Genomic DNA, 27798 nt, shown 5'->3' with positions numbered 1-27798 from the left:
ATCAATTTGCTTCAGAAACCAAGAAGTAAAGAGGCACGATCTGATTTATCAGTTTCTAGGAAACGCCCTCTGGAAGGAAGACCCGCAGCGCTCGAGAGACCCAACATCCATCCGCCTGTGAACCGGACGGAGCCCGTATGGGCGCGCTGGGAACATGGGTCGCGGGGAAGGGGTCTGCGGGCCCCAAAGGGTCCCTGGGTCCGAGGCACAAGCGGGAGGCCGAGCTCGCCCCGAGTGTTGGGCGGAAACCCCTCTGATGGCCTAGATCCAGGCAGAGGATGGTGTCAGCGGCGGCGCTGGGGCACGCAGGCCCCATGCGGGCGGCTGCGCGCGAAGCCAGCTTTGCAGACGCAGCGGAAGGAACCGCTAGTGTTCACGCAGCGCTCGCTCTTGCACAGTAGCCCGCGCTGGTTCAGCTCTCGGCACTCGTCGATGTCTGGAGGTGGGGGTGACAGGTGCGGACTTCGCGAGGGCGCCACAGCCGCGCGGCCCTCTGCTTCTGGGAACCTCAGGGTTCTGCAGGACCCGGACCCGCCCCGCCGGCCCGCGGCCAGCCTCTGGTCCCGCCCCCGTGGCCCCGCCCCCTAGGTCCGGCTCACCGACGCAGCGCGCACGGGAGGCGTCCAGCTGGAAGCCGCCGGGACACTCGCACACTGCGCCGCCCGGCCGCGGCACGCAGCGGCCACTCACGCAGCGGCACTCGTCCGAATCCTCCTCGGAGCTGTCCTCTTCTGCGCCGGCCAAAAGAATGCAGGCGTCAGCACCGCCCCTAGCCATGGCCGCGGACCCCGCCTCTGCCCCTCCCGCTACACTCACCTCGTGGGGGCTTCCCCAGCAGCAACGGGCTCGCGTCCCAGAAGGAATTGCTCTCACTCTGCGACGTCGGGCACTGGGACCCTGAGAGGAGCAGTGGACGGTGAGCAGTCTGCAGCGTCGATTCTCTCTGGCTCCCGTCCTCAAACTCCCTCCGGGCCAACCCCTTCACCGCCTGCTTACCGGCGCCACGCGGCGGGCACGGGCGGCACTGGGCTCCCCAACCTCGGCCCTGGCGACAGCAGCAGTCGTCGAAGGTGAGGGCGGGCCCTGCCAGGGGACCCGCACACATGCCATCCTCTCCGCGCTGGCCCCAGCACACGTCCCGCCGCTCCGGGGCACGCTCTGCGGAGGTGAACCCGGAGTCAGGGAGGAGCCTAAAGCATGGACCACCTGTTCCCAATCCAACCCACTCTAGCGGGAACCGCAGCCTGAGGTCTCCACGCGGCGGACAGGGTCCTGGAGAGCTCAAGACCACCCTCGCCCTCACCGGCCGGGCTCTCAGGGAGCTGGCAGTCGCGCCCAGAGGGCCCGGGTATCCAGGGCAGGCGGCACTCGCAGCGGTAGGAGCCAGGCAGGTTGACGCAGCGGCCAGGGCGGCAGGCTGCGGGGTCCTGGCACTCGTCCACGTCTACGGGCAGCGAGGGGATGGGTGAGAGTGGTAGTCACAGCTTGGTTCCGCCCGCCTCCCTCCTGTATTCCCAGCCCGCAGACCCCGGCCTCACCCATCTCCTCTGGGCTCAGGCACTGGCGCTGCGCAGGGCTGTACTCGGCCGGGGGTGTGCAGGCGCAGCGGTAGCCGCCGCGCGTGTTCTCACACACTCCGTTTCGGCAGTTGGACTCGTCCAAGCACTCATCCACGTCTGCGGGGAGCAAAAGCGCGAGTGGTAGGAATCGGCACGGAGTCGACTGGTTGTGCATGTCTCCCGGCTGCTTTCCCACAGCCACGGGGGCCGGCTGCACTCACCCACGCATTCCAGCAGGTTCCCATCGTAGTAGAAGCCTTGCTTGCAATAGCACTCGTAGCCGGGCTGCGTATTCACGCACTTGCCCTCCTTGCAGATCTCCGCCCCGAACAATATGCATTCGTCAATGTCTGCAGAGTGACAAGCCGTTGGCGCCCACGACATCTACCTACCGGGCCACTGAGGCCCGGCAGCCGAGGAAGTGTGGGTGGGGCTTACCATGGGAGGGGAAGAAACAGTGCGAGGGGCTTTTCCGGACGCTGACGTAGGAGTGATGTGGGCGGGGCTTCCCCTAGTGCCCGCAATTGATGAGCAAGCACTGGTGGGATCCCGCAGGTACAAACCTCGGCGGGCGGGGCGGGGCTTGCCAGGTGGGCTGAGCCGTGTTAGGGCTTACCACGGTGGGCTGGAATGCCATAGTTGACAATGTTGTTGTCCTGGGTGTAGCCCTTCCCGTCTGGGCAGAGGCTGTGGAACTCAGCTACCGGGAGACAGCGGCCGCGAGGAAGGAAGGAGTCAGGATTAAGAGTGCGTGCTGGCAGTCGGGCGCCGGGTCCCGCCTCATTTCCCACCTACCCAGGGAGGTGTCCTCTCCCCCAATCGTTTCCAAATAAACTGAGAACTGAGGCCCTGGAAAGGGAAAGGGCCTGCCAGGCTTCTGACCTGAGCTGTAGACTGGGCAGGGATAGATCTCGCAGTGGTCTCCCCAGCCAGCCCCCAGCGAGCAGCAGCACTCCTGCTGGGTGACATTGGTGGCCAGTACACTGTCGCAGAACACGGTGTCATCAAAGTTAAGGTAGCACTCCTTCTTGTGGTGGGGCTGCTCCACCTCTGAGGGGAGGGAAAGCAGCTCAGAGTCCTGCGGAATGTCTGCCTGTCCACACCACCTGCCAGCCTCATCGCTGTGCTCCCCCACATTCCCTGGCTCCCTTCAGCTGCCCTGTGAAAGCCAACCTCCATCCTCGATGTGGCATTCAGGGCCCTCCTGCGAGGTCTGGCCCTACCGGGCTTTCCCAGGCCAAAGAGATTTCTTCCTGTTCCCCACATTCCAGAGGGTGGGACCAGGATACAACTCTGAACCTCAGCTGCAGCTCAGGGGAGCTGTCTAGATTGAGGAGGAAGCTGAGAGGGCACTCACCCTCACAGCCGTGCTGGTCCTGGGTGGGTGTGAAGCCCTCATCGCAGACACAAATGTAGGAACCTTGCAGGTTCTCGCAGGCCCCGTGGGGAAGGCACAGGCCGGGGTCCTGGCTGCACTCATCTATATCTTTGGGGAGCAGAAAGAGTTGCTTAGAGGGAAACCAGCCCCTCTTTCCCAGGGAGTGTGCCTCAAGGATCTCACACAAGTTCAGAACCTGAATTTCCACTCTGACTTCAAAGTACACACAACAAAAAATCCACTTGTGTCTGTCAAAAAATCCACACATGGGTAGATGTGTGCACAGTCAATGCATTATTCATCATAAAACCTACAATGGCTCCCACTGACAACAGAATGAAGTCCTAACCTCTGCTCAGCATTTGGGGACTTTCAGTTTGGTCTCCAAATAGCTTTAAGTCTCATCACCCTTACTCTGAACCACCAACACCCTCAACTCTGTTTAGGGCATAGGTGTCAATTCTCCCTAAAAACACAACTAGCTCCTTCCAGATCTCTGTGCTTTGCAAATATTGTTATTTGGGTCTAGAATACCATCCCCTGCTTTTCTCTGCTTAGGGAATCTATTTATGCTTTAGGAAAGCCTATTTATGCTTCAAGTTCCAATTCAACTCTCACCTCTCTGTTGCAATTAATCACTAGTCCAGACCTCCTTTGGCACTCAGCACCCTGAACTGTAAGAATCAATTTACATGTCAGTCTCCCCTAGCTGGGTCATTGTTCAATACCTAATATGTAGCATAGAACCTGGCACATATTGGATACTCAATAAATTCTTGTTGGATGAATGCATGTAGGGGAGATTTGGCACATAGTAAGCACCATATAATTACTGTCATTATTGTTACTGTTATGTGGAAGAATAGAAGGATGAGTGAACGGATCAATGGATGGAAAGACAGACAGATCAACAATGTGTCTAGGAGATTACTGCTCCCCGCCATTCCTCCTCCAGTACTCTTAGCCAATCCCCTCATACCTTGGCACTTCCTGCCGCCTACCAGCCGATGTCCCTGGGGACAGAGACATCGGTAGGAGCCATTGGTGTTGATGCAGTCACCCCCAATGCAGGCTGCAGGGAAGTCACACTCATCAATGTCTGTAGGGGATCAAAGAGGTGGAGAATTTCAGGGGTTAACCCCACTCACACAGCCTGAGGCTGCCAAGTCTTCCCAGAGGACCTTGGGTAGGGCCCACACTCCATGCCCCGTCTTGGATCTAGATGGGGGCTGTACATGGGAGTGTCTGGCTTGCTTACAGGTAGCCCCTGGGCTTGGGGCCTGGACAGTGGAAGTCTTGGGAGAGGGAGGAACAGGTCAGCCCCTCAGCTCTAGGCCCCCCTCACCCTCACAGCGGCTTCGGTCTCTTGACAGATGGTAGCCAGAGAGGCACTGACACTGGAACGAGCCTGGCGTGTTGGTGCAGATGCCATTGTCACACACGTCCCCAGCCTCACACTCGTCCACATCTGTGAGGCACAGGGGCTGTCAGAAGGCCAGGATGGGGGTGGTCTTGGATCTCTGCTACCCTTTTCCCACTCCCACCCATGGTCTGGAGAACTAGAGCTGAGGCCAGTGGAGCTTGAGAGAAGGACGAGACCCTGACCCCACTCCTGTGTGGCACACCACACCCTAAGGACCAGGCCAGGTTCTGCCAGGAACCCTGGGCTGTGTCTGATTCCAAAAGCTCAAGCGTCCCTATCCTTCGACCATTCTCACTAAACAAGAGGTATCTGCCCCCATCCTTTCATCCCATACTGCTCTGGGCTTCCTTGCCCTAACAACTCTCACTCTTCCCCTACCTGCCATGGCTCCCTTTCTTCCCACATAAGTAACCTTCCCTATGTCTTTGTTCCTACAGATTAATTTCTTCTGTTTGTGTAGTAAAGGGACTTGGCTCTGAGAGCACGGTTCTCTGCAGTCCTTTCTAGTGGAAGCTGGTCATTGCCCACACCCCAGACCCCTTCCAATGCTCTTCCCCTGAGGTGCACTTGGCACTCACTCTGGCTTCCAACCTCTCTATTGCTGTCAGCACCCACCTTCTTGGTCCTTCTGCCTCTGTATTCCTCCCCATCCTAGGAGTTTTCAACATCCATTTGGCCAGCCAGGACCAGCTTCTGACCTTACAGTCCCTAATCCCTCAGTTCTGTGACCATCTCAATGCCAGTCACTCACTCTCGGGACAAGGGGCTGGGATCTGTCCCACCTTGGACATCTTAAATGCTGCTTCTTTCCCACTGCCTCTGCTGTTCTCAAGGCCCCTACTCCACCTCCTCTCGCAAGGGCCCAGGAACACCTCTCCTTCCTCCTCAGTGGTCTGGCAGAGTCAGAGCCCTGGCCTGCTTCTCAGGATCCTGGGTGCTGAATGAAGCTGGAGCCAGCCACCAGGCTGAGCACACTGGGTGCCTCTACTCCCTCTGGCCTCCAGCCCAGCCAGATCCTCAGAATAGCTGGTGCTTACTCCCCTCTCCTTCACCTTGACATCTAGTTAACAAGCCCAGGCAATTTGCCCTAATATTTCTCTAACATCACATAATCTCATGACCATCCTGAGGCCACTGTTCTCATGACATCCATCACTGTCTCTGTCCTAAGTCTCCACCAGTCCTCCAGCCACTCTCCACAGTGGGATTCAGGGAACTTTCTAAAACAAACCGTGAATCTTACCAGTCTTCCCCTTAAAATGCTTCAGGTGCCTCCTAATACCCTCAGGGTGAAGCTCAACCTCCCATGCAGGGCTTGGGGGGCCCTTCAGGGCGTGGGGACCTGCCCCTCACCAGCCAGCCTCAGCCCCCATTCCTGCTTATAAATCACATTCCTTGTGCGCTCCCTGCTGGTTTTCACCTCTGAATCCGCTATTGCTGAGCCTGGCATGCTGTTCCATCTCACCTTTCTTTACTTGGCAAATTCCTGTTGATCCTTTAAGACAACTCAGGCCTTCCCTTCTCCCAGCCCCGCTGATGTTTCCCAAAAACATCCAAATTCCATCCAGGCCGACAGCCCTGCGCTCTCCAGTTTCTCTTAATCCCAGCCCTCAGCCTGTCCCTTGATGCGTAAGAAGCATTAGTAGAGGGGGGACCACTGATACCCCCTTTCTTTTATATCTTTTTGCCCCTTCAAATTTAAGTAACGTGTTTTGCAAACGAAGCTTCAAGCTTTGCCTCCTAACACCCTTGCTATGTAGAAATTCTGGTGGCCCCGTCCTCCGCCAGGTTCGCTGAGAAAATGAGTGAGTGGATCAGCGAAGGGTCAGTGTCTGTGAATTAGCTACCTCCTCCCTACCCGTCTGACAGACGGGGTGACCTAGTTCCCAGTTTCAGCGCGTGAGTGGGTGGCAGGTGGCAGGGTGGGGAGGGCTGGCGCTCACCCAGGCAACTGCGGCCGTCCGGAGCTGGTGCATAGCCCTGCGCGCACGTGCAGCGGAAGGAGCCCGGGAGGTTCTCGCACCAGCCGGGAGAGCAAGGGCTGCCCTCGGCGCATTCGTTCACGTCTGCGGCGGAGAAGGCTCCCCTCAGACTCTGCCCCACTGGACGATGCACTGTGCCAGGGTGGGGGCCCCTCTGTCCAGGATGAGAGGGTCCCTCTACTCCCAAGAAGCTCCACTGTAGAGGCAACGCCCACCTCCACTAGCCCCGCCCATTTGCGTTCGAGGCCCCGCCCCTACCCAATCCCAGACTCAGGCCCCGCCCTCACCGCGGCAGGCCCCGCCCCCCTGGCTGCGGTAGCCGGGCAGACAGGCAATGCACTTGAAGCTCCCAGGTTTGTTCTCGCATTTGCTATCCGGGCAGGAGCTAGGATCTCGGCACTCGTCGATGTCTGCACGGTAGGGAGGAGGAGGACCCATTTGGGGACAACACGGCCGGCCAGGTGCTCAGGGTCCTCGGCAGGGCCTCCCTCCGTCACAGATCAACAAGGTGAAGCGAGCCCTCTGGACTCCGGGACCACAACCTCTGAGAGGCCCAGAGCGGGGCACAGACGGGAGTGAGGCCCTCCGCCCCAACCCCAGGCCGAGGGACCTCTGAGGACCCCCGTCGGTCTGGATGGGGTCTTCCCCACCTTCACACACAGGCGGTCTGGAGGCTTTGAGCCGGTAGCCTGGGTAGCAGTTGCACTTGTAGTGACCGGGAAAGTTGATGCAGAAACCGCCGTCGCCGCACAGGTGAGGCTTGGCGCACTCGTTCAGGTCTGCGCGGGAGGAAGGAGGCACGAGGGGAAGGCAAGGGGCGGCGGAGGGGATTACACGGCGGTCAAGGGGAGAGTCCCCCGGCCCATCTAGCCCCAGCGCCGCCCCGGGCCCGGCCGTGCTCACCCACGCACGAACGCCCCCCCGCGCTGACGTGCAGGCGGTAGCCGCGGTTGCAGTGACAGTTGTAGGAGCCGCCGGTGTTCATGCAGATGCCCCTTCCGGCGCCACACGGCTCCGCCTCGCACTCGTTCACGTCTGAGAAGTACGCGCCGGCCGGGAGACGTTAGAGGACTGTCAGGAGCCAAGGCCGTCACCACGCCACCCACTCGCCATGCTCACCCACGCAGTAGCGGTGCTGCGGATGCGACCGGTAGCCCGGGTTGCAATGGCAGGAATAGTCCGAGGGGCCCGGGACGCACTCTCCGTGGCCACAGATGTTCTGGTTCAGTCTGCACTCGTCCGTCTCTGGGGGGGGGGGGGCGGGGGGGGGCAAGTTAGGGGGCCGAGCAGGGAGCATTCACTTTCTGCCACGTCCCCAGGGCGGACCTGGATACCCCATCCCTAATGACTGGGGTTCCTGAACCTGGTCGTACCATGACCTCGGGTCTCTGTACACCCATACTCCAACCCTAGGATCCCCTACACCTCTATTACAGATAACCCCGACATCACAGCCCCATGTAGCCCCAAACAATGACCCCAGGTCCCTGACATCCCTATCTCAACTCCAGAATCCTTGATACTCCTATCCCCACTTACAATACCCAGACTCCAGTCACCTCAGTATCTTAAACACTGCAGCCTCAATCACACCAACATTCTCTAGACCAGGGATCCTAACACACCTTGCCTTAGGAAACTGGACCCTTCATTCCAGAATAGTTGATTTGCTCCCCCTCCCAAGGTGAGGCTTGTTTCCGGGGAATCCTGGCTTGCTCATGGTCATGCATAGGTGGTCAGATCCAGGAATCCCCCTCACCCTGTTTGTTACCATTCTCAGTACTCCCTGCCTCCTACCTCTCCCTCTCTTGTGCCCTACCCATGCAGCCCAGGCCTTGACTCTGAACTCTACCCCATCTTAAACACACCTGGCCAGTAGGCTCTTGCAGGCTGTTCTTTGTATAGGGTGCCTCTCCCTAGGTGTCCTTAACACCCCTCCTCTAAGAAGCCTCCCCAGGTGCCTTTTCCTCCACATTTTCACAGCTTCCAGGGCTGTCACAGGATTTTCCAAGACAGTGCAGACTTCCAGGGCAGCCATCTTCCACCCAAGCCCTCGCCCCAGGAGCTCATCTAGCCTCAGGTTTTCTATCATGCTGGCGGCTCCCTTGTGGCTTTGGAGTCCACACAGACATGGGCTTGAATTTGGCTCAGTTATGTGACTTGTGGCAAGTTACTGAACTTCTCTTAGCCTCAGTTTTCTCATTTGAAAAATGAAGCTAACAGTGCCCACTTCAGAGTATGAGAAGGTTAAATGCTATTTAGTATGTAAAACTCTTCAGCCAGTGCCTGGCCCGAAACTGCTCAGCCATAGCTAGCAATTATTATGATGCCCAAAACCTTGCAGACACTTCCCACAGTCATTGGGATCAAATCCAAGCCTCTTAACAAGGCTCCTTGCACTGGCCCTCCCCTAGTTCAGAAACACGGACTCTGTGTGGTTTCTCTCTTCTCCATGAAACCAGGGTTTCATGTTTCCATGCCTTTGCCCAAACTGGAATGTCCTTTTCCCCAACCCGAATGCCCATTTCTTTCCCACTTCTCACTGTTAATTTATAACAATCTTTAAAGCCCTGCTCAGCCTTCTCTCGTCACCACTCTACGTGTTATCACAACTCCCAGACTTCCTTCCTTCTTCTGTGATTTATTTTTTCACAGCATAAGAGATATGCTAGATTTTGACTCATTGATCTGTCTGTCATCTCTCTACTCCCCAAGGACAGGGAATTTCTGTCTGTTTTGCATCTCCAGCACCTAAACAGTGCCTGTGCATGGTAGTGCTCAAAAAATATTTGTTGAACATATGAATAAATGCCTTCAGACTGGGCTGACCACCATAATACCCAGATCAGCTGAGGGCAGAGTGGGGCCTCTGCTGCACACCAAGGCTTCCCCAGCACGCAGCCCAGGGCCTGGTACACAGTAAGCCCTGGATGTGTTAGTGCTCTGGAATAACTGGAGTGGGTAAGGGAGGAGATAAACTAAGTTAGGGGCGTGGCTTGCCTGGGGCATGGCCTAGGCGGGCGGGTCTTACCTGTGACCTGAGTAGGGGCGATCTCCACCGCACTGCGGGACGGGGGCAAGTCAGGCAGGAACCACGGCGGCGAGGGCCGGGAGATCAGCTCTGCAGGCAGCAGCGCACACCCGTCAGTGAGTGAGGAGGCTGAGCGAGCCACCCTTCTCTCCGCTAGTCATCGACTAGGAACTTCACACCCAGCTTCACCGCCCCCTGGTGCCTAGGCTGTAAACTTCCCCAGCAGGGACAGCCCTTGAAGACTGGTCCCTGCAGTGCTCAGCTCACCAGGGTAGGGCCGGGCAGGAGATGTGGTGACCGTCGGGTGGCTCTGCTGCGCTGACTGCTCTTCCACCACTGGCTGCGGGTGACAGCAGCATGAGCCCTCTGTGTCTCCTTGGCTTTCCCGCCCCTCCCACCTGGGCTCTCATACTCACTGAGTCTGTGCTCACCCCTAGAAGGGAAGAAGATGGGGCCATTAAGTGTTGGGCTGGGAGAAGGGAGTCAAGTCTGGTTTGGCAGTTGGTTATCTGTGGGCAGGATCTCTAAGAGTTCAACAATCATGTCTCTGGGTCAGGCGTTATGTCTGGGGTCAGGGAGTGTTCCTGTCACAGGTCAACGAGGAAATGGTTGCACAAGGTTCTTGGCTTCGGAGGTTACAGTCAGGGTTAAATCCCTGGGTCAGGGGTCAAAGGATTGAATCTGGAGGGCAATAAATGGTCAAATCCTGTCAATCAGGGGTTAAATCCTAGGGTTACAACATTGGTTAGGGGTCAGAGTGTCAGCTCTGGGGGTCAGTGCTGATCTGGGATTAGGAATTAGAGGTTAGACTCTGAGGTCATATCTGTGGATCAAGGGTCAAGGTGTCAGGTCTAGGGGTTCATCATCTATCAGAAACAGAGGGGGTCGGGCCAGACCTCTCTCTTCCTCTGTGTCCTCAGGTGGTGGTGCCCGGCTGGGGGTCTCAGGGAGCTGCTGGGGCTTGGGTGGCCCGTCAGGGTGCAGGAAAAGGGAAAAGTCACTTTCGCCCTGAATGGTGAGCGTCTGGTGGGAGGTGAGGATGTGGTATCCCTTCCCAGCTGGACAGATCTCCTTGAAGGCAGCTGTGGCCAGAGCAAGGGGCAGAGAAGTGAGCATTTCCTGGAAAGGCACACAGATAGCCCTCTGGCCCCACATGCCTCTAGCTCACCAGTGCCATCAGCTGGGCAGCGCTGGCACCTTGCGCCCCAGGCCTTGCCGACGCTGCAGCAGCAGAGTTGGCGGGTGAGGCGCGTGGTCAGTGGGTGTTGGCACTGGTGCTCAGGGCTCACCAGGCGGAAGCATAGGCTCTTCTCCTCCGGCTTGTCTGCTGCAGGGTCCAGTGAGGGGCATGGGCATCTGGGCCTGAACACTGCCCACATCCCTCTTCCCATCTGCTCCAAACCTTGCCTCTCTGGCCCAGAGGACACTTGATCCTCATGTAGTCCCTGACCCCATGTGACTCTGAATTTCTATGACCCCTGAACCTGTTATTCTGAAATCATGTAACAACAATGTAGACTCTGTGACTACTGACCTAGCTGCTCTAGACTTTATCCCACCCACTCATCAAGCCCATAATCTCATATGACCCTGACTCCATGTAATCCCTGACCCCATGTGACCTCTAAGCCCAGATCTTATGTGACTCCTGAACCCACTTGATTCCTGATCCTATCTGCTCTGGGTCTTGTTCTTCCTGCAATCAACCCCTGACCCCACTCTGACTTCTGTGACCTTACTGCTTGGAACCTTACCCTCCCACCCATGTCTTGTGACCTCTGAAGGTTCCCCCAGTCTCACCAATGCACTGCGTGCGGGAGGGGCCCAAGCTATGGCCCGGTGGGCAGACACAGCGATAGGAACCAGGGTTGTTGAGGCAGTCACCATGGCGACACATGCCTGGCATCGCACACTCGTTGATATCTGTGATAAGTGGGAGTTTGGTCCCTCCACTCTGGGGCTATAGGGCTACAGCAAGCTGCTCCAAGAACCTCAGGGTCCTGCTCCAGCCCCACCTCCTCCCTTGCCCACCTTGGGACCTCCCCTAGTGACAACTAGCCTGCCCCTCCAGCCCACAGAATCTCCCGGCTGGCCATACCCTGGCAATGTGTGCTGTTGAGCCTCTTGTAGCCCTGGGGGCAGTCGGCGCCCACCTCCCCACGTACAGGCCCTGGCTTCTGCACCCCTGTGTCTGCAGAGAGAGGAGATCATGGCAGGGGAGCACACTGTGGGGCCAGCAGAGAGAGAAGGGAGGGCACTGTGGGGGTGGGCAGAGTGTGATGCTGAGAGGAACTGGGTGGACAGTGAGTGGCTCAGGCTGCTCAGGCTGTGGTCTCCCATTGCAGGGCTGGGAGGGGTGTCCATGGGTCCACCCTGCGGCGGCAAGGGGTGGGGGCATCTAACAAGCCAAGGCACTCACACTGCAGCTGGGGGCACTTGTGGCACTTGCTCTGGCCCCAGGCAGTGCCGATGCTTCCGCAGCAGTCTTCCTGCTTGGTGAGGCCGGGGAGGGGATTGCTGCCACACTAGGGAGAGGAGTGTGGACCTGGATCACAGAGTGCCCAGTCCCAGCCTGGCCTCCCTCCTGAGAACGTTTTCCTCCTCCCCTACTCAACCAGCAGGGCCCCCAGTTTTGAGCAATCCCGGTGAGTTAGAACAGGGCAGCCCTGAGAGACTGAAGGGCCAGTCCAGCGGCAACTGTGAATTCACTCACAGGCTGCTTGGGCAGCGTGTCCTGGAAGCAGCGGCCCAGGGGCTTCTGGGTGGGTGGCCGGGGATGCGGGGGCTTGGGGTGCGGCAGCAGGTGCTGGGACGGGGCCGGACCCTCGGCGTTGGGCCCCTCGATGCGGTGCACTTGGACCGAGGCCTCCGGCGGGTGGTGGACACGCACGTTCACCACAGGGGGCGGGGCCTGCACTGGGGGGCGGGGCACGGTGGCTTCAGGGTTGCCCCGTGCACTGGGTGGGAGTGCGGAGCTCCTCCAGGGCCGGCCTCCTCCCGGGTCCTGCCACCCTAGTGCCCGCCCACCTCGGCCTCCGGGGGTCTGCCTGTCGCCTGGTACCTTCCGCTGAGATCTGTCCTGGCCCGAGGGGCACCAGGAAGGCTGCATGCTGGGCAGGGGGCCCCTCCCCAGGCCCCGGCGGATCGGCGATCACCTGGACCGCGTAGATGGCGTGCTTGCTGGCCACAGACTCGCCCTCTGGAGCCAAGGGCGGCAGCGCGCCTGTGGACAGGGCCCCAGCCCTGCCAAGCCCAGGGCCTGAGCCGCCAGTGCCTCCACCAGCTCCTCCAGCGGGCACCTGGCAGAAGCGACCCGTGAAGTCCGGGGGACACAGGCACTGGTTTCGGGAGGAGCACTGGCCGCCGTTCATGCAGGGCAGAGGGCACACCACTGGGGAGGAGAGACGGATCAGGGCCCAGGCAGACCCCTGTCCCCAGCCCCTAGGCCTAGTCCCTCACCCACATCCTGCAACTTCCCCACTTCCTTGCCACCCACTGGTCCTCCTTGGGAAGCTGGTTTTTGTAACACATCACACACACAGAGAAACTACCCTCCAGGTCTCCCAACATCCTTATATGTGTGGGGCCACTGGAGTCTTAAATCTTGGACTTAAATCCTAGCTGGGAGGCCATGTGCCAGCTGTGTGGCCCTGAGCAACTTACTTCCCTTCCCTGTGCCTCAGTGTACTCATCTATAGGGGTGACCTGTCTATTAAATGAGGCAATGCATGTACAAACACTTAGCACAGTGCCCAGTACACAGAGGGTGCTTAATAAGTAGTAGCAAATGATGATAATGGTGATGGTGATGATTAAGATGATGGAATAGCCTTTCCCTCCCCTTGGGCCTTCCCCAGAAATCCAGTCTCCATCTGGTGCTTTCTCCTCCTCCCCACTAAATTCCTCCCCTGCTTCAGCCTACTCTAGACTCTTGCTCCCTCTGTCTTGCCATCCCAGGGCCATGCTTCTCCATGACCAACTTAACTATACCTCTCCAGGACCTCTCTTAAGCACCTCCACCCAGGAGATACTGTCAGAAATCAGCGTCTTGCCTCCCCACCTCCTCTTGGCCTTGGACCACCACAGGGAAATCCCTACATGCCCAGGCATCCATAACTGAGCCTTGAGGCTCCATCTCTCCAGCTCCCACCCCACCCAGTTCCAGCCTCTGTCACATCTCATGAATCCATATCCCCTTCTCTCCATGTGCTCTGCTCCTCCTGCTCCTGGCCACATCCCAGTACCCTCAGAGAAACTTGCCTCAGTCAAAGCTCTGGCATAGTCACACCCCCAGCTCACAGCTTGCTTCCTTGCCTTCTCTCCACAAAGCAGAAGAAACCTTCTTTCTGCCCATACTCCTCTGTTCCTTCCACCTGCACCCTACACTCCAGGACTCAGCTCCCATCTCCTACAAACAGGCCACATCTTCTACCTCCCTGGCTTTCATCGTGCCATTCCTGCCCCTCAGAGCCTTGTCCCCCATCTCTACCTACTCACATCTTATCCCTCCAGTCCAGCCCCCTCCCCCAGGAAGGGAGCCCTTCCTCAGATCCCACCCACCCTCTGCCCCAGCTCTACCCTGTTTCCCACAATATAAAGGGTGCTTTGGAGGGCAGGGCCAGGTCTGCTTCAGCTCTGGGTGCCAGAAGAGGTGCAGAGGGAATGAGTGAAGGAATGTCTCAGTGAGAGGATGGGATCTCTGTCTTTCTGACACACACTCACATCTGAAATCCAGCCTCGGGGACCTGAGCTCACACACCAGCCCCAGCCAATCTCCTGCCTGCCCCATGGCTGCCCTCACTTCCCAGGATGGGAAGGTAGGAGTGCTACTTGTGGACACCTGAAGGGCCTCAGAGGGACAGCCCACATGCATGGCCATGGGGGCCTGGAAAAGAGTATCCCAGCCCAGCCCATCCTGCCAAGCCTCTTGGGGCCAGGCTCTCAGGGCAGAAGGGGTGTGTCCTGGGTCAGGGGAGGCAGGATCCTCTCCTTCCTGCCTCCCAGTGAGTCACTCATAGTGGTGAGGGTGACCTCCCAGTGACACCCGCCCACTGTGGCCTGGGCACCGAGCCTGGGGGATGTGGGCAGCACAGATGGAGACAGCATCCTGGGTAGGATGGTCAGGGGGCCTGGGAGGCCAGGCCCACATTCACTCACACGCATAGTCATTTCATCACACACACGCGCACAGACTCATTCTGACACCAGCACAGGCTTACACAAACACTCCCATAGTGACTGCAGACATGCACCCAAGGCAACACAAAGAAACATGGACTTGATCCCCATGTGCCACTCCAAAGCCCATGCGCGCGTGCACACACATCTCATGAGAACCATGAACCACATCTGTGGAGTTCCTCAGGTCTGTGAGTCGGCATGTGAGTACAGGAACGTGAAAGAGGGGCTGTTTTGCTGGTGCCATCCTGGGCCTGGCCTAATTACCCTGTCCAGGAGGGTAATTACTGCTGGGACACCTCCTCCAGCCTGGCCCACAGGGCCCTGCCAGAGGACAGCTGAGCCCCAGGCCTGGGCCTTTGCAGAGAGATGGTGGGAAAGGGGTGGGCTCTACGTGGAACTGTGGAGTCATTAGGGCTTGTTGCGGGGAGACTCAGGGCCTCTGAGGCAGAGCTGTTAAGGGCTTACGGGGGAAGCATAGATAGGGCACCAGGAAAAGGAGAGACTGAGGACCCAAACCAGCCCCAACTTCCAGGCCTGCTTCCCACTTGTTAGGCCTCAACACCCCTCCCCTCTAAGACCTGGCTGGTAACAAATTCCCTCACTCCTGGCCCTGACCTTGGCTCCTCCTCCCAGGGAATGCAGGTGTCTACTGCTGGCAGGCCCCACTTTAGGCATTTTTTAAAGACTTTTCCTGTTTCTTCTAGCAAGTGTGTTTCTTGGGGGAATATCATCCCTTCTCTGAGACCTCAGACCACCAGCTCACAGCTCTCAAAAGCCCTGCCTGCTGACTCTGACTCCTGCTCAGAATCCAGCACTTTCCTAGAGGCCTGTGTCATCCAGGACTCTTAGCATTACCCCACACCTTAGGCCTCAACCCCAACTCAAAGCTGTGAAGTCAAGGCTTCCATGCACCCCCCCCCCCCCAACTCTGGCCCCTGGACTCCAGCCTCCCAAGCCCCGGATGCCCCTGGAGCCTCAGGCCCCAAGCGCTCTGCTCTTGGAAGCCATGGCCCTCAGGGTCACATGGCCTACCCTGAGGTGTCTCTCACTTCTGTCCTGATGCCTGCCTTCCCCGCTCCCCCTCCCCGTGCCCCCGGCCCTCACCCACGCGGAAGCCGGAGCCCGTGAGCGTATCGGTGCTGTGGCCGTTCTCTCCGATGAGCGTCATGTTGGAGCCCTGCTGACAACTGTCCCGACACTGGCCCTTGAGACAGGTCCGCTTGCAGATCACCGGCGCAAAGACCACCTTGAAGCGCTCGCGGGCCAGCGCCCCGCCCCCGCCAGCGCCCCTCTCGCCCGCTGGTCCCCCCTCGGCCCCGCCGCCCGGGCCCAGCAGCAGCAGCAGCAGCAGAGCCAGCAGCCCCGCCGCCCCCGCCCCGCGCATCTCAGGGGCCAGGCCGCCAGCAGCCCCACGGGGCCCGGGCATCCGGGGCCGCAGGACCCGGGGGGAGCGCCCGAGCGGGGGTGATGGTCCCCGCGCCCGAGGGGTATAGCAAGCCGGGAGCCCCGGGAGATGGGTAGAGAGGGCAGCGAGGGAGAGGAACGGAGGGAGCGCGCGGGGAGGGGACAGCAGGCGCGGGAGCGGGCCCAGTGAGAGGCAGAGAGATGGAGGCTGGACCGTGGGGAGCCCAGAAACTTCCACCACCCCGAGAAGAAGCCCAGCCACGAGCCGGGGCCGGGGGCCTGCGAAGGCCCCAAACTGAGGCTGGAGCGAGGAGGCCAGAGCAAGTTGAGGCGGAGAGGAGGAGCGAGGGGAGAGGAAGGCCGGGCGGCCGGCCCGGTCCGCGCCTCCCCCGGCCGGGCTGGGCTCCCGCGGCCGCCGGGAAGCAGGGAGCGCGCGGGGCGGACGCAGGGAGAAGTGAGCAGTTGTTTTCCCTGGCTGGAGCGCGGCGCGGCGGCGGCGAGGGGGGCTGGGATGCTGGCCCCGGGCCAGGGAGACAGTTTTTTTCTGTTTAAAGCGTCGTCGCTGCCGCCTGGGGGAGCGAGGGTGTACGGGCGGGTGGAGGCTGCGGGTGGGGGGGCGGTCCCCGCCCCAGATGCCCGCCCCGCCGGAACCCGCCGCCGCGCTGGGCCCTCTCCAGTGGGCCCTCACCTGGGACCGCTGGCTGCCCCTCCGGATTCCTCTGGGCGGGGCCGGGAGGCCCGCGCCCACCTCCGCCCGGTCGCTTCAAAGTGGGAAACCGAGGCTGAGAGAGGAAGACGGGCCTGGCCCGGGGTCACACGGACTGTCGGAAGCCAGGTGGAGCTGGAACCCAGGCCTCTCAGCCCTTGCTCTTCCTCCCTTGCACAGGTGGGGGTCTTACCACCCCAAGATCCCTTCTCATTAGTACTGATCCACTCCTCCCTGAGGACAGGACTCAAGGAGGGGGCACCGCTTAGCCAAGGCCTCAGCGAGGTCCTAGGAAGAAGCCTGTGGGGTCCAGGAGAGGAGCAGATAGAGCAAATCTAGAAACCCAGCTTCCCTGCCAACCCCTTCTAAATGGCTTCCTGGTGCCCACCCTGCCCCCGCCCCTTCGCCTTGTCTGGCCGGGCTGGCTCTGGGCCTCAGACACTCTGGAATCGCCAAGGTCTGAGCTCAGGGCCTGGCCCCCTTCCCAGGCTAACAGCCGGGAGGAGGGGGGTGATGCTTGAGGGCCTGGGGCTGGGGAGGGGCACAGCAGGGCCCCAGGGCAGGGGTTGGCAGGGGCTGGGGAGGGACCTTGAGTTTGGTCAAGGCTAGAAAGGAGCCAGGTCTGTCCACTGGTCTGGAAGGGAGGCCCTTGAGGGCTGCAGTGTCCTGGGGCCCAGGCCATTTACTGGGGACCTGGCTAGGAGACCCCAGGATTCAGTCTCTGACTCACAGAACTCAGCAGGGGGTGGGTGTGACCAGGGAACATCCAGAGCAGGACACAGCCAAGTCAGGGTGCCACCGTCTCCAAGGGGAACAGGGGTTGCAATCTGACTGAGGGAAAGGGGGTTCAGGAACTTGCCTTTAGGCACACCCGTGCAAAGAACTCATGGTTTTTAGTTTGAGGGTAGGCTTATTTGGGGGAACTGAGGGAGACCCTTTAGTGGACCCCTGCCTGAATTGCTCAGTGGGCTCAGGTCCTGTTCAGATAGTCAAGTGCTGCAGATGGGGCAACCCCATGTCCCCAGGGGAGCTAGGAGGGTATGTAAAGGGCAGCCCCCACCCTCACTCGGGTCTCCAGTCACACACTGAGGCAGGGAATAGTACTGAATGTTTACTGCCTGCCAGGTGTACAGCTGAGCATTCTGTAGTCATTTTTCCCTCACATTCATCTGCACCTGACCCTCCTCTGCCTAGAGGAGCCTGTGACTCACCTTGGAACACAGCATTAACAGACCAAGGTTGGAGTCCTAATCTCTCCAAGCCTCAGTTTTCTCATCTGTAAAATGGGCTCTGTTCATTCAACAAACTGGGAACCTACTGCAGGCTTTTCTAGCAAGTAGAACTAATCTCTGCCCCCCCTGGAGCTTCTGTATTGGAGGAGACAGACCTATGACATCAATTCACACATGACTGAGGCTGTGACAGAGGTCGGTGCTGGGACGGAGAAGAGCAAGGAGCCAGGAACAAGAGTGGTCGTGGTGGGACCTGGAGGTCCAGGAAACCCCTCTAACAAAGGGACTTTTAAGCCAAAAGCTGGAGGAGGAGCAGGAGTTAACCCTGTCTGCGGTCAGCTCAGCAGGGGGAAGCCTGTTAGGAGGCCAGAGGGACTGAGTGGCCTGTGGAGACAGTTTACACAGGAGCATGCAGGGGTGAAGGCTAGGAAAGAGATTCATTTCTTTTAGGAACTGAGAGAAGGCCAGTGGAGCAACGGACTGGGAAGGAAGAGGGAGAAAGAGCATCTGCAGGTGGGAGGCCACAGCGAGGAATTTGGGTTTTATTTTCATTACAGTGGGGCTGTTTCAGAGCAAGAGGGGGTGCTGTTGCCATCACCCCAGGAAAGTTGATATACCTTGGACACAGTGGGTTTGTGTTTGGGATGTGGAAACTAGGGAAAGCAGAGGGTCCCAGAGAGACAGGTGGCATGAATGGCTCCCAGATTTCTGGCCTGAACCCCTGGGTGGATAAGAAGGCGGCAGAGAGGGAGGCCTGGGGAAGAGAGTGGAGCTCTGTCTGCGAGTTTGAGATGATTGTGTCATCCAAATGAAGACGTCTCAATCCAGGGGTCTGGACCTCTGACACAATGTCTGGCCTGGAGACGTAGACTTGGGGTCCTCAGCATACAGGGATGTTTGTGGCCACAAGAAAGAACAGGCAGCTCAAGAGAGAAGAGGGCCCAGGGCAAACCAGGAAGGTCACCACTCCCAGGTCAGAACGAGGAGGCAGAGTCAGAAGTGACTCAGAAGGAGCGGCAGGAGAAGACAGAGAGGAAACCTGGGAGTGCAATGCAGGAAGAGCCAAGAGGAGAGAGTTTTTCAGGAGCGGGGCATGGCCAAGGGTGTCTAATGCTGTTGAGAGTAGGATGCAGATGAGGCAGCCCTGGTTCAGAGGCTACTGAGGGGACTGAGTGACTGGAAGCGATGAGGGGAGGCACCCCACCCAGTGCTGGGCACATAGCGAGTGCTCAGTGAGCTTCCCTACTGTCAGCACCCAAATCCCTCTCATGAGGGACCCGGCAGGAAGCAGTGGGCACCCTCAGGTGGGTGATGAACATTGACCTGCCGGCACTGGAGCTGCAGGCACTGGAGCTGGAGGGGCGGGCAGCCCTGCCAGAGCTGGGGCCTTCGGCAGAGACCTGCAGTAGCTTTCCACCTGCACAATTCACATTACCCTCGTCTCCTCCTGTCCAGTGGGCCTCCCAGGTGCCGAACCCAAATGAAAGCCTGCTGGCAGGGGGACCTGGAAAGAGGGTATAGCACACAAGGTTAGCCTTGTGGCATGAAACAGAGAGGGCAGGGATGCAGAGTGGGTCTGCAGGGCAGCCTGCGACAGTCTAGTGCTTGTGGTGTCTGTGGCCTGTCCACCTTTTCTCTCTGCATCTCCTGTGTCACCACACTCAGTCACACCATCTTCCTAGAATCTACCAGCAGGCTTCCATGCATCCTAGATCTAAGTTCTCCTGCAAGTCCAAGGAGGCCATGACCTCTGTGGTCAGTCCAGATCACTTCTGCCGCCTAACGGGTCTCCTCAGCAACATTTCTGCCCACTCCTGTCCCTCCTCCACCTGGTGCCAGAGTCACCTTTAAAAACCTAATCCCAACCATGCTCCTTCTCAGCTTAAAAAGCCTCCAGTGGCTTCCCTCTGGTCACCTGGGCCTGCGAAGTCCTCTATGCCTGGGGGCTGCTGAGCTCATGCCTCTGCATGGGGCTGATCCTTCATGTCTCAGGTTTCTGCCTCCAAGAAGCATTTCTCTAAAACAGCCACCTCCGGCCTTCAGGTCACGTCACCTGTTTGTCTCCTGCTGGTCCTTGCTCACAGCCTGAAACGTTCCTTTTTGTGTGTTTGGTTACTTATTGTTCATCTCATCGCCCTTCCAGGAAGGCACAACCTGTCTCCAGACCCTAATGGCACAGGGGCTGGCATGCAGAGGGTGCTGAAGGTTGTCGATTGACTGAAGAGAGCGAGACCACGAGAGCACCCCTCATGTACATGCACTTTACGCTGGTATGTCATTCACCCCACCAGTGCCCCTACAAAGAGGAAGCCAAGGCTCTGAAAGATGAAACCATTAGACTCAAGTCATCTGGTAAGTGAGATGTGGGGACTGCACTTAAACCTACACAGTGCTCCTGGGAGGGAGGAATGAGAGGGGCCCCACAAATGTCCTAAAGATAGGAGGGTGGGGCCCGAGGGCTTTGCTGGAGTAGGACAACAAAGAGCCCTGGGACCCCCAGTCCCGGGAATGTTCAGACTGCTTAAATATTAGGGAAGATCTCCCTTACGCAGAGGGGTTCCTGAGGTCTGGGGAAGGCCTGGGACATGGCCAAGGTGAGACAGCTGGTCCACAGCTTAGCCAGAACTCAAACCCAGGGCTCCTGATGCCTCGTTGTGGGAAGTGGCTGGCTGGGGCAGTGGCAGCCTGCTTAACAGAAGTTACAACTGAGGAGGCAGCATGATGCAGTGGTTGTTTCCTTGCATTTGACTTTCCTGTACCAGCTGTGTGAACTGGGACAATTCTTCATCTTCTCTATGTCTCCTTTCTTGTTTTTAGACAGGGAGGCAATGGAGCTGACTCTCATGAAGCCCTAAGTGGATGCTGACTACACAGTAAGGACTCAGTATACATTAGCTCTTTCAATTAATATCTCGGTCTGGGGTCCACGAGGAGCCGCGCATGGGAGCCCGGCTGCCTGTGGGGCGGGGCAGAGTACCACTGAGAGAGGACAGGCTGTGCGCCAGGCTGCACGTTGCCTCTCTGAGTTCTGAATGTCTTTGGGAAGCTTCTAGGCTCTGAAGAAAGAAATGGCTCTAGGGGGTGGCGGGTTCTAAAGATGATGGTTGGAAGTTTTGGATGGTTGGAGGGGACAGTTCTGCCCCGAAGCGTCTCTCTCCAAAGACACTTTACTGAAAGTGGCTATCATCGAGTTCCTCTGATGTGCCCCTACTGTGATGCAGGGCGCTGAGAGATGGGGTTGGAAAATGAAATGAAAACCCATCTTCATGCTCAATCAATTGGAGAGGATCTTTAGCCCCGTCACTTGTCTCTACCTCTCAAACCCAGGAAAGAGTCCACCATTGAGAATCAGGCTCTAGACATGCACTGCCTGGAGGAGGACCCAGCCCCGCCACACCCAAGCAGGGTGACTGTGGATACATCTCTTAATTTGTCCAAGCTTCAGCTTCTCCATCTGCAAACTGGGGCTGATAATAAGATATAACTCACAGCGTTGACCTGAGGATTAAAGGAGATAATTCAAGCTCTCAGCAGTGCCTGGACCAAAGGAAAAATACCCCAAAGGCGAGTATTATTATGTTTATTATTGTATCATCTTGTCCTTTCTTGTCTCTCAGAAATGTCAGGTCAATTCACCTTGCAGTGAAAAGTAAGAGGAAAAATCAACCCCTCCTGGATGCCTGTTAGTGCGAAGCTACAATAACACCACTCATGATTTTCGGAGCCGTGGCTATGCAGCATAAGCCACTCATTGCTGCATGAACCTGACTCACCAAACGAGGCAGTTGGGGCAGGGGAGTGCTGTAACCAAGCTGTGTGTGAATGTGCCACTGTGCTGTCACTCAGGAACAGGCCTAACTACTGCCACGTCCACTGTGCCACAGGTAGCGACAGATGTTGGGCCGGCTCACATGAGGGTAGGAAGGGGTCTGAAACAGCCTAAGCCCACTGCTTCCCAGACAGCTGGTCTGCCCACCATGACTTATTTCTCTGTTTCAATCTTGGCTTGGAAGGCATTCAGGACAGCCTTAGTTCACTGACCAAGGTTGCTGTGAATGCTAGAATTCTCTGGATAAGCTTTACCACCAGCACCTCTGAGACCTTCTATGTGCTTGCCCCTTGTCAAGGACTGTGATGGGTCTGGGGTTTTACCCTACTTGCAAACCAACAAGCAAGCCTGCCACAGTTTCATGCATGCTGCCAGAAGATAGGAGATTCCTGGGTCAGCGACAATGGACCTTATTACTCAGTAAACAGCATGATTATCAGCATGTTGACATCAGTCCTCTTGTCCCCAATTCCCATGGGGGTGGCACCAATGGCCTAGACAGATGCCTGCACAGAGTGGACTGTGGTATGGGAGAGGACTCTAAAATTAAGACCCAAGTCTTTTCTAATGGCTGCCCTTTTCTCTGGAGGGAGATTCTGTCCCCATCTTCCATGGCTATTCACTGTACCAACATCCTTGAGAAGAGAGTCCAGGACAAAGGCTGTCAGTGCCTTGCTTGCAAAATGTGCAGAACCTCAAGAGACCCCTGGAGAATTGTCTTACAATAAGATCCACCGCTCATTTCTACACTGTCTTGACTTTTGGCAAATTTTCCCATGAGTTCACCACTCTGTTGGCAAATATGATCAAAAGAGGCTAGAACCAAATCTGTTCAATATGTCACATACAGAATTTAATTAAAGCTACTATCCATGGGACTCCAAGCAGCAGGATGAAGCCAATTTGCAGTACTGACCTCAACCATGCCTCCCAGCTGAACAAATCCATATTGCATCAGATCTACCTTAGAAAGCCAGGTTGCTTGCTCCTTGGTTCTCTGTATCAACCTTGGCCTGGAAGGCATTCAGGACAGCCTCAATTCACTGATCAAGATTGCTGTGTATGACAGAATTCTCCTGGATTTATTCCTTGCAGGCCAGAGTCTGTGCAATTAATATATCCTGCTGTACCTGGATTAATGCTTCCAGCCATGAGTAATAAAGTCCTTTGTCTCTGACCCAGGAATCGCCTGTCTTCTGCATGCATGAACCTGTGGCAAGCTCACATGTTAGTTTGCAAGTAGGCTAAAGTCAAGGATAAATTTCAAGTCCCTCTGTTTTCAGGAGAGAGACAAGTTAATGGGTGACTTCTGTATAAGTCATACAGTCTCAAGGGTGCACATGGTGTTTCTGGGAAGAAACATGGTGCCCCCAAGTGTGACCTACATCAGTTATGGGGTGCCAAGGTTGACAGTGCCTCCAGTGTGGCCTCTCTGCATGTTGGTAGGCCTTAGGGGTCCCAGTCCAACTGAGGCCAGTCCTTGTTTTTGGAGGGCCTGGCTAAGGGCAGTTAGTCCAATCTGTCCTGTTTGTCCAGGCCACCAGCCAGATGGCATTCATGCACCCCATGGCATGACAGAGTGGTAATGGCTCCAGGACTGGCAATGGGGACGATAGCTGGGGGTGATGGTGTTACCAGGTATTTTATGTGACAGGTACAGGAGCTGAGGCTACCCTCTGCTGCTTCCAATCTCTTGGAAAAGATAAGCAGAATGGCAATCAAATCAAGGTCAGAACTGCCTACAGGAGCACTGCAGACCCAGCAGTCTGATAAATTTAAGTCACTTGCAACAGTTTGAGAGAATTGGACCTGGATGTTTTCCTCCATGAAGAAGGCTCCAGGTGATTCGGCAAGACAAAGGTTACACATTTCTTTCTTTCCCCCATATCTCCTGGGGTCTGAGGTGTTCCCTCCCCAGGTGCCAAGGTTGCTGTTCTCCCTCTACGGCCACAAAATCGATGTGTTCCATTCCAGGAGTTAGAACTTCAACTTTTTTCCAATCTCCCCCTACTCACACCTTTCATCTGCAAGGATCAGGGGACAAAGACGTTTTTATAAAACATACAGGGATCCATTAGGTCCCCCATCCTACACATGGGCCACAGTTGGGGGACTCAGAGAGAGAGGTGTACACACCAGCACTCCAGTTATTCTGATGCAGGACTGTGTCTGTCCAACAAGAGAATCCAAGTGGCTGAACAATAATATAGTGAGAATCACCTAAACCCTTTTCTGACTGGGCTGCCACCTGGAATTGCAGCAACCAGGCTGGCCTGGGGTTGCTGTTAAGGGAAAGAAAGAAGCATTATGTCTAGGAATAGTGAGTGTGGAACCCTAAATTTTCAAAACTGGTCTATGTAAACCCTACCCCTCTCATCTTGATCATTACAAAGGACACAGCCTAGGGGAGATGGTCCCATCCTGGAGACAGCCACATTCAGTGACTGAACTGCCATATGGAGGTGTGGGGACCTGGAGGGAGAGTCAGAAATTTCTTTGAGTTAATTTTTGAGGATCACCATGATAATGGATGATAGGGAGCATGGAAGGACCACCAAATACCTAGATTATCATATTGAGTGGCTTTTGAGATAAAAGATGCACTATTGTTAGACCATTGGTCCAGAAAGCCAAAAACAATACACAGATTAGTCTCAAGAACCACAATCGTGTTATCAAAGTTGGCTGGTTGGCCTGGAACAGCACCATTGTACCCTCAGAAAGTGTAAGACACCAGCCATAGCCCCAAGGAGTCAAAGGTCCCATGCAGTCAATCTCTCAAGAGCAGGCAGGGGCAACACCACATACACTGTGGTCTCCTTCATTGCAGGACAAACAGATGAACTTTTGGCAGAAATCACAAATCTTGCATGGAGTTGTGGCCTCTGCATCAGAAGTGTAGAGTCCTTTACTTTGTGCCCATTCTGTGATGGTAGACATGTTGCCATATCTGTATGATGATGGATCCAGACATAAATGGAGACAGTCTGGGCAGTGGAGGCTCGATCAACAGCTTGATCCCTATAATCTTATCAGAGAATGAGCCCTTAGCAGGGGCATCTGTGTAAGAGCTCTAGATGGTTTGATCAGTCATGATTTGTTTCCACAGTTAGCTGAGAACATTGCCATCTAAAGCCCTCTATTGGGTGGCAGAGTACTGATATCTGTCTCACATTTGGGGACTCCTTGACTCAGCAACCACAGCCACATTGCTTTCCAGCTCGGGCTGCAAATTCGTACTGTTCAGCTGACCTGGGTTTGAGTTGGTCAGTCTAACTAAAGATTTGGCAATTTAAAGAACTAACTTGTGGGTGAGTTGATTTTCTCTAATCTTTATTCTAGCCTTCCTTCTACTTGCTTTGAGTTTAGCTTACTTTTATTTTTCTAGTTTCTTAAGGTGGAAGATTAGGTGATTTGAGACTTTTTTCCTTTTAAACATAAGAATATGCAACTATAAATTTCCCTCTAAGCACTGCTTTGGCTGCATCTCACAAATTTTGGTATGTTGTGTTTTCATCTTCATTAATCTCAAAGTAGTTTCTAATTTCCTGTGTGACTTCTTCTATGATCCATTAATTATTTAAGATGATGTTGTTTAACTTCCATGTATTTGTGAATTTTCCAAATTTCCTTCTATTATTGATTGCTAATTTCATTCCACTACAGCCTGAGAACACACTTTGTATGATTTCAACCCTTTTAAATGTATTGAGACTGTTTTATGGTCTAATATATGGTCTATCCTGGAGAATGCTCCATGCATATTTGAGAAGAATATAACTTCTGCTGTTGTTGGGTGGAGTGTTATATAGATGTCTGTCAGGACTTGGGCTTGACTTGAACAGCTGTGACTTTTCTTTTAAAGGAGACTACCTTGATAGAGGGTATTTCTGTCCCACTGTCATAATAACAACTCATTTTTTTTTAATTGCAATATAGTCAGTTACAATGTATCAACTTCTGGTGTACAGCACAATGTCCTAGTCATGCATATGCATACATACATTTGTTTTCATATTTTTTATTGATGGTTATTGCCAAGATACTGAATGTAGTTCCCTGTGCTATACAGAAGAAATTTGTTTTTAAATCTATTTTCTCTCTCTCATTGTCTCTCTTTTTTATTTTGCTGCGGGAGGTAATTAGGTTTATTTATTTTTAGAGGAGCTACTGGGAGTTGACTCCTGGACCTCATGCATGATAAGCATGCACTCTACCACTTGAACTATACCCTCCCCTCCTTTTTTAAATCTATTTTTCTATATAGTGGCTAACATTTGCAAATCTCAAACTCCCAAATTTATCCCTTCCCATCCCCTTTCCCCCGGCAACCATAAGATTGTTTACTATGTCTGTGATTTTGTTTCTGTTTTGTAGAGGAGTTCATTAGTGTCCTCTTTTTCTCTTTTTTTTAGATTCCACATATGAGTGATATCAGATGGTATTTTTCTTTCTCTTTCTGGCTTACTTCACTTAGAATGACAGTCTCTAAATTTGACACAACATTATAAAATGACTATAACTCAATAAAAAAAAGTTAAAAAAAAGAATGACAATCTCTAGGTCCACCCACTTGCTGCAAATGGCATTATTTTATTCTTTTTTGTGGCTGAGTAGTATTCCGTTATATAAATATACCACAATTTCTTTATCCAGTCATCCATTGATGGACATTTAGGTTGCTTCCATATCTTGGCTATTGTATATAAGGCTGCTATAAGCAGTGGAGTGCATGTATCTTTTCAAATTAGAGTTCTCTCTGGATATATGCCCAGGAGTGGGATTGCTGGATCATATGGTAAATCTATTTTTAGTTTTTTGAGGAATCTCCATACTATTTTCCATAATGGCTGCACCAAACTACATTCCTACCAGCAGTGTAGGAGGGTTCTCTTTTTTTCCATACACTCTCCAGCATTTATCATTTGTGGACTTTTTAATGATGGCCATTCTGACAGATGTGAGGTGATGCCTCGTTGTTGTTTTCATTGCCTTGTTTTAATAGAAGGGCTAGGAGAGTTTTCTAGGGCAGTGGAACTGATCACAAGAATTTATCTAGACATCTTGGGGTCACCTGTAGCAGCGCTATAAACCCAAACTAAGACAATAAGAGCCCAAAGAGTAACCAATACCTCATCTATGGTTTCCTATGGGAGTTTGTCTCAAGGAAATCTCCCTAAGAGGGACAAAGCTCCCTTATAGCAGCCAGGACCCACTGGGGGGGAAAAACAGACCTTTTACTGTCATCTTGGAATAGATATAAGATTGGCATGATAGACTACAGGGAGGGCTGAGCTGTAAGATGGCCCAGCTGTTGCCATTCTTCCTTGCCTAGCATCACATGCCCTGCCCCTCACCTCCCAAGTGAGCCAGCAAAGTTCTAATTATTCATCTGTTTTTTGTCCATAGCAATAGTGAATTTCCCTCCATCCTTTTTTAGTGTGTATGTGCATCTCTGTAAATGCTGTCTGAAAGAAAGTGGAAACTTCTGTACTCCCAGGATGAGTCTTAGTATTGGTTGTTACAATGGGGCAGACCTGGACAGCAAGGTGCTACCTTTCCACCCAGAGAAGAGTAGTTGTCATGAGGAATAAATGAAAGGGATTAAGGAGGAAGATGAATATAAGGATCTTAATTAGTGTCAGGCAGGATAAGCTGTTGAGTGGATATTGGCCATTATGATGACACAGAAGGGTGCACTGAGGGCTTCAGGATGGGGCTGGGAGTTGAAGATAGTAAGGACCTGGAGGGTCTGTACATACAGACTAGAATCCAAGAGTCCCTCTAGTCAGTTTGGCAGAACTGACCTGGGGTCAGGCCCTGAGTCAGGTACACTGCTACCCAAGAGTCTGCTGGTAGAGTGAAGAGGGGCACAGGACTCTCCAAGTAAGCAGGAGGCAGCAAGGGTCAGAAAATGGAAGTTCCAAAGAGTCTACATAGGAGGAAGATGGGGCCAGGAGGAGGGCACTCTATTTTCAGATAAGACTGTGAAAGCATGTGCTGCCGGTCAAAGAAAAGGGTTGCGGATGAGATTATGGGAGTCTAAGTCCTAGCTCCTTCTCCACTGTCCTGG

General features: G+C 55.1%; 1 protein-coding gene and 1 long non-coding RNA gene across 2 annotated transcripts; one reads left to right on the top strand and one right to left on the bottom strand.

The window, feature by feature from the left end:
• Window positions 1–26: 26 nt before the first annotated feature.
• LTBP3 (latent transforming growth factor beta binding protein 3) lies at window positions 27–16506 on the bottom strand. The gene is made up of 28 exons (XM_064492134.1): window positions 15659–16506; window positions 12435–12764; window positions 12087–12289; window positions 11793–11898; window positions 11472–11564; window positions 11174–11296; window positions 10542–10700; window positions 10270–10455; window positions 9790–9806; window positions 9641–9713; window positions 9374–9463; window positions 7462–7587; window positions 7246–7377; window positions 6993–7121; window positions 6630–6752; window positions 6304–6426; window positions 4283–4405; window positions 3917–4036; window positions 2917–3045; window positions 2442–2609; window positions 2176–2259; window positions 1781–1909; window positions 1539–1676; window positions 1304–1444; window positions 997–1158; window positions 817–897; window positions 600–731; window positions 27–436 (listed from the first exon to the last, which is right to left on the bottom strand). Exons 1-28 carry the CDS (start codon window positions 15978–15980, stop codon window positions 285–287), a joined length of 3894 nt encoding a protein of 1297 aa, XP_064348204.1. The 5' UTR covers window positions 15981–16506; the 3' UTR covers window positions 27–284.
• A 100-nt stretch (window positions 16507–16606) lies between these two features.
• Window positions 16607–26249, top strand: LOC105102600 (uncharacterized). Its single transcript, XR_838389.3, has 4 exons — window positions 16607–16844; window positions 20040–20248; window positions 20714–20769; window positions 21224–26249. It is a non-coding gene; the product is annotated as an uncharacterized LOC105102600 (long non-coding RNA).
• Window positions 26250–27798: the final 1549 nt, after the last annotated feature.

The sequence above is a fragment of the Camelus dromedarius genome, chromosome 12 (assembly GCF_036321535.1).
Source record: "Camelus dromedarius isolate mCamDro1 chromosome 12, mCamDro1.pat, whole genome shotgun sequence".
NCBI classification, from domain to species: Eukaryota; Metazoa; Chordata; class Mammalia; order Artiodactyla; family Camelidae; genus Camelus; species Camelus dromedarius.
This window is presented reverse-complemented; position numbering and strand designations above follow the sequence as displayed.

What these genes read in the sequence shown, in the direction of transcription:
- LTBP3 (XM_064492134.1), bottom strand. Translation starts at nt 15,980, where the DNA reads ATGCCCGGGCCCCGTGGGGCTGCTGGCGGCCTGGCCCCTGAGATGCGC. An exon ending in GCAGCACCGCTACTGCGTGG is followed by an intron (nt 7,378 to 7,461) that starts GTGAGCATGGCG and finishes CGTACTTCTCAG; the next exon opens with ACGTGAACGAGTGCGAGGCG. An exon ending in CAGACCGCCTGTGTGTGAAG is followed by an intron (nt 6,753 to 6,992) that starts GTGGGGAAGACC and finishes CCTACCGTGCAG; the next exon opens with ACATCGACGAGTGCCGAGAT.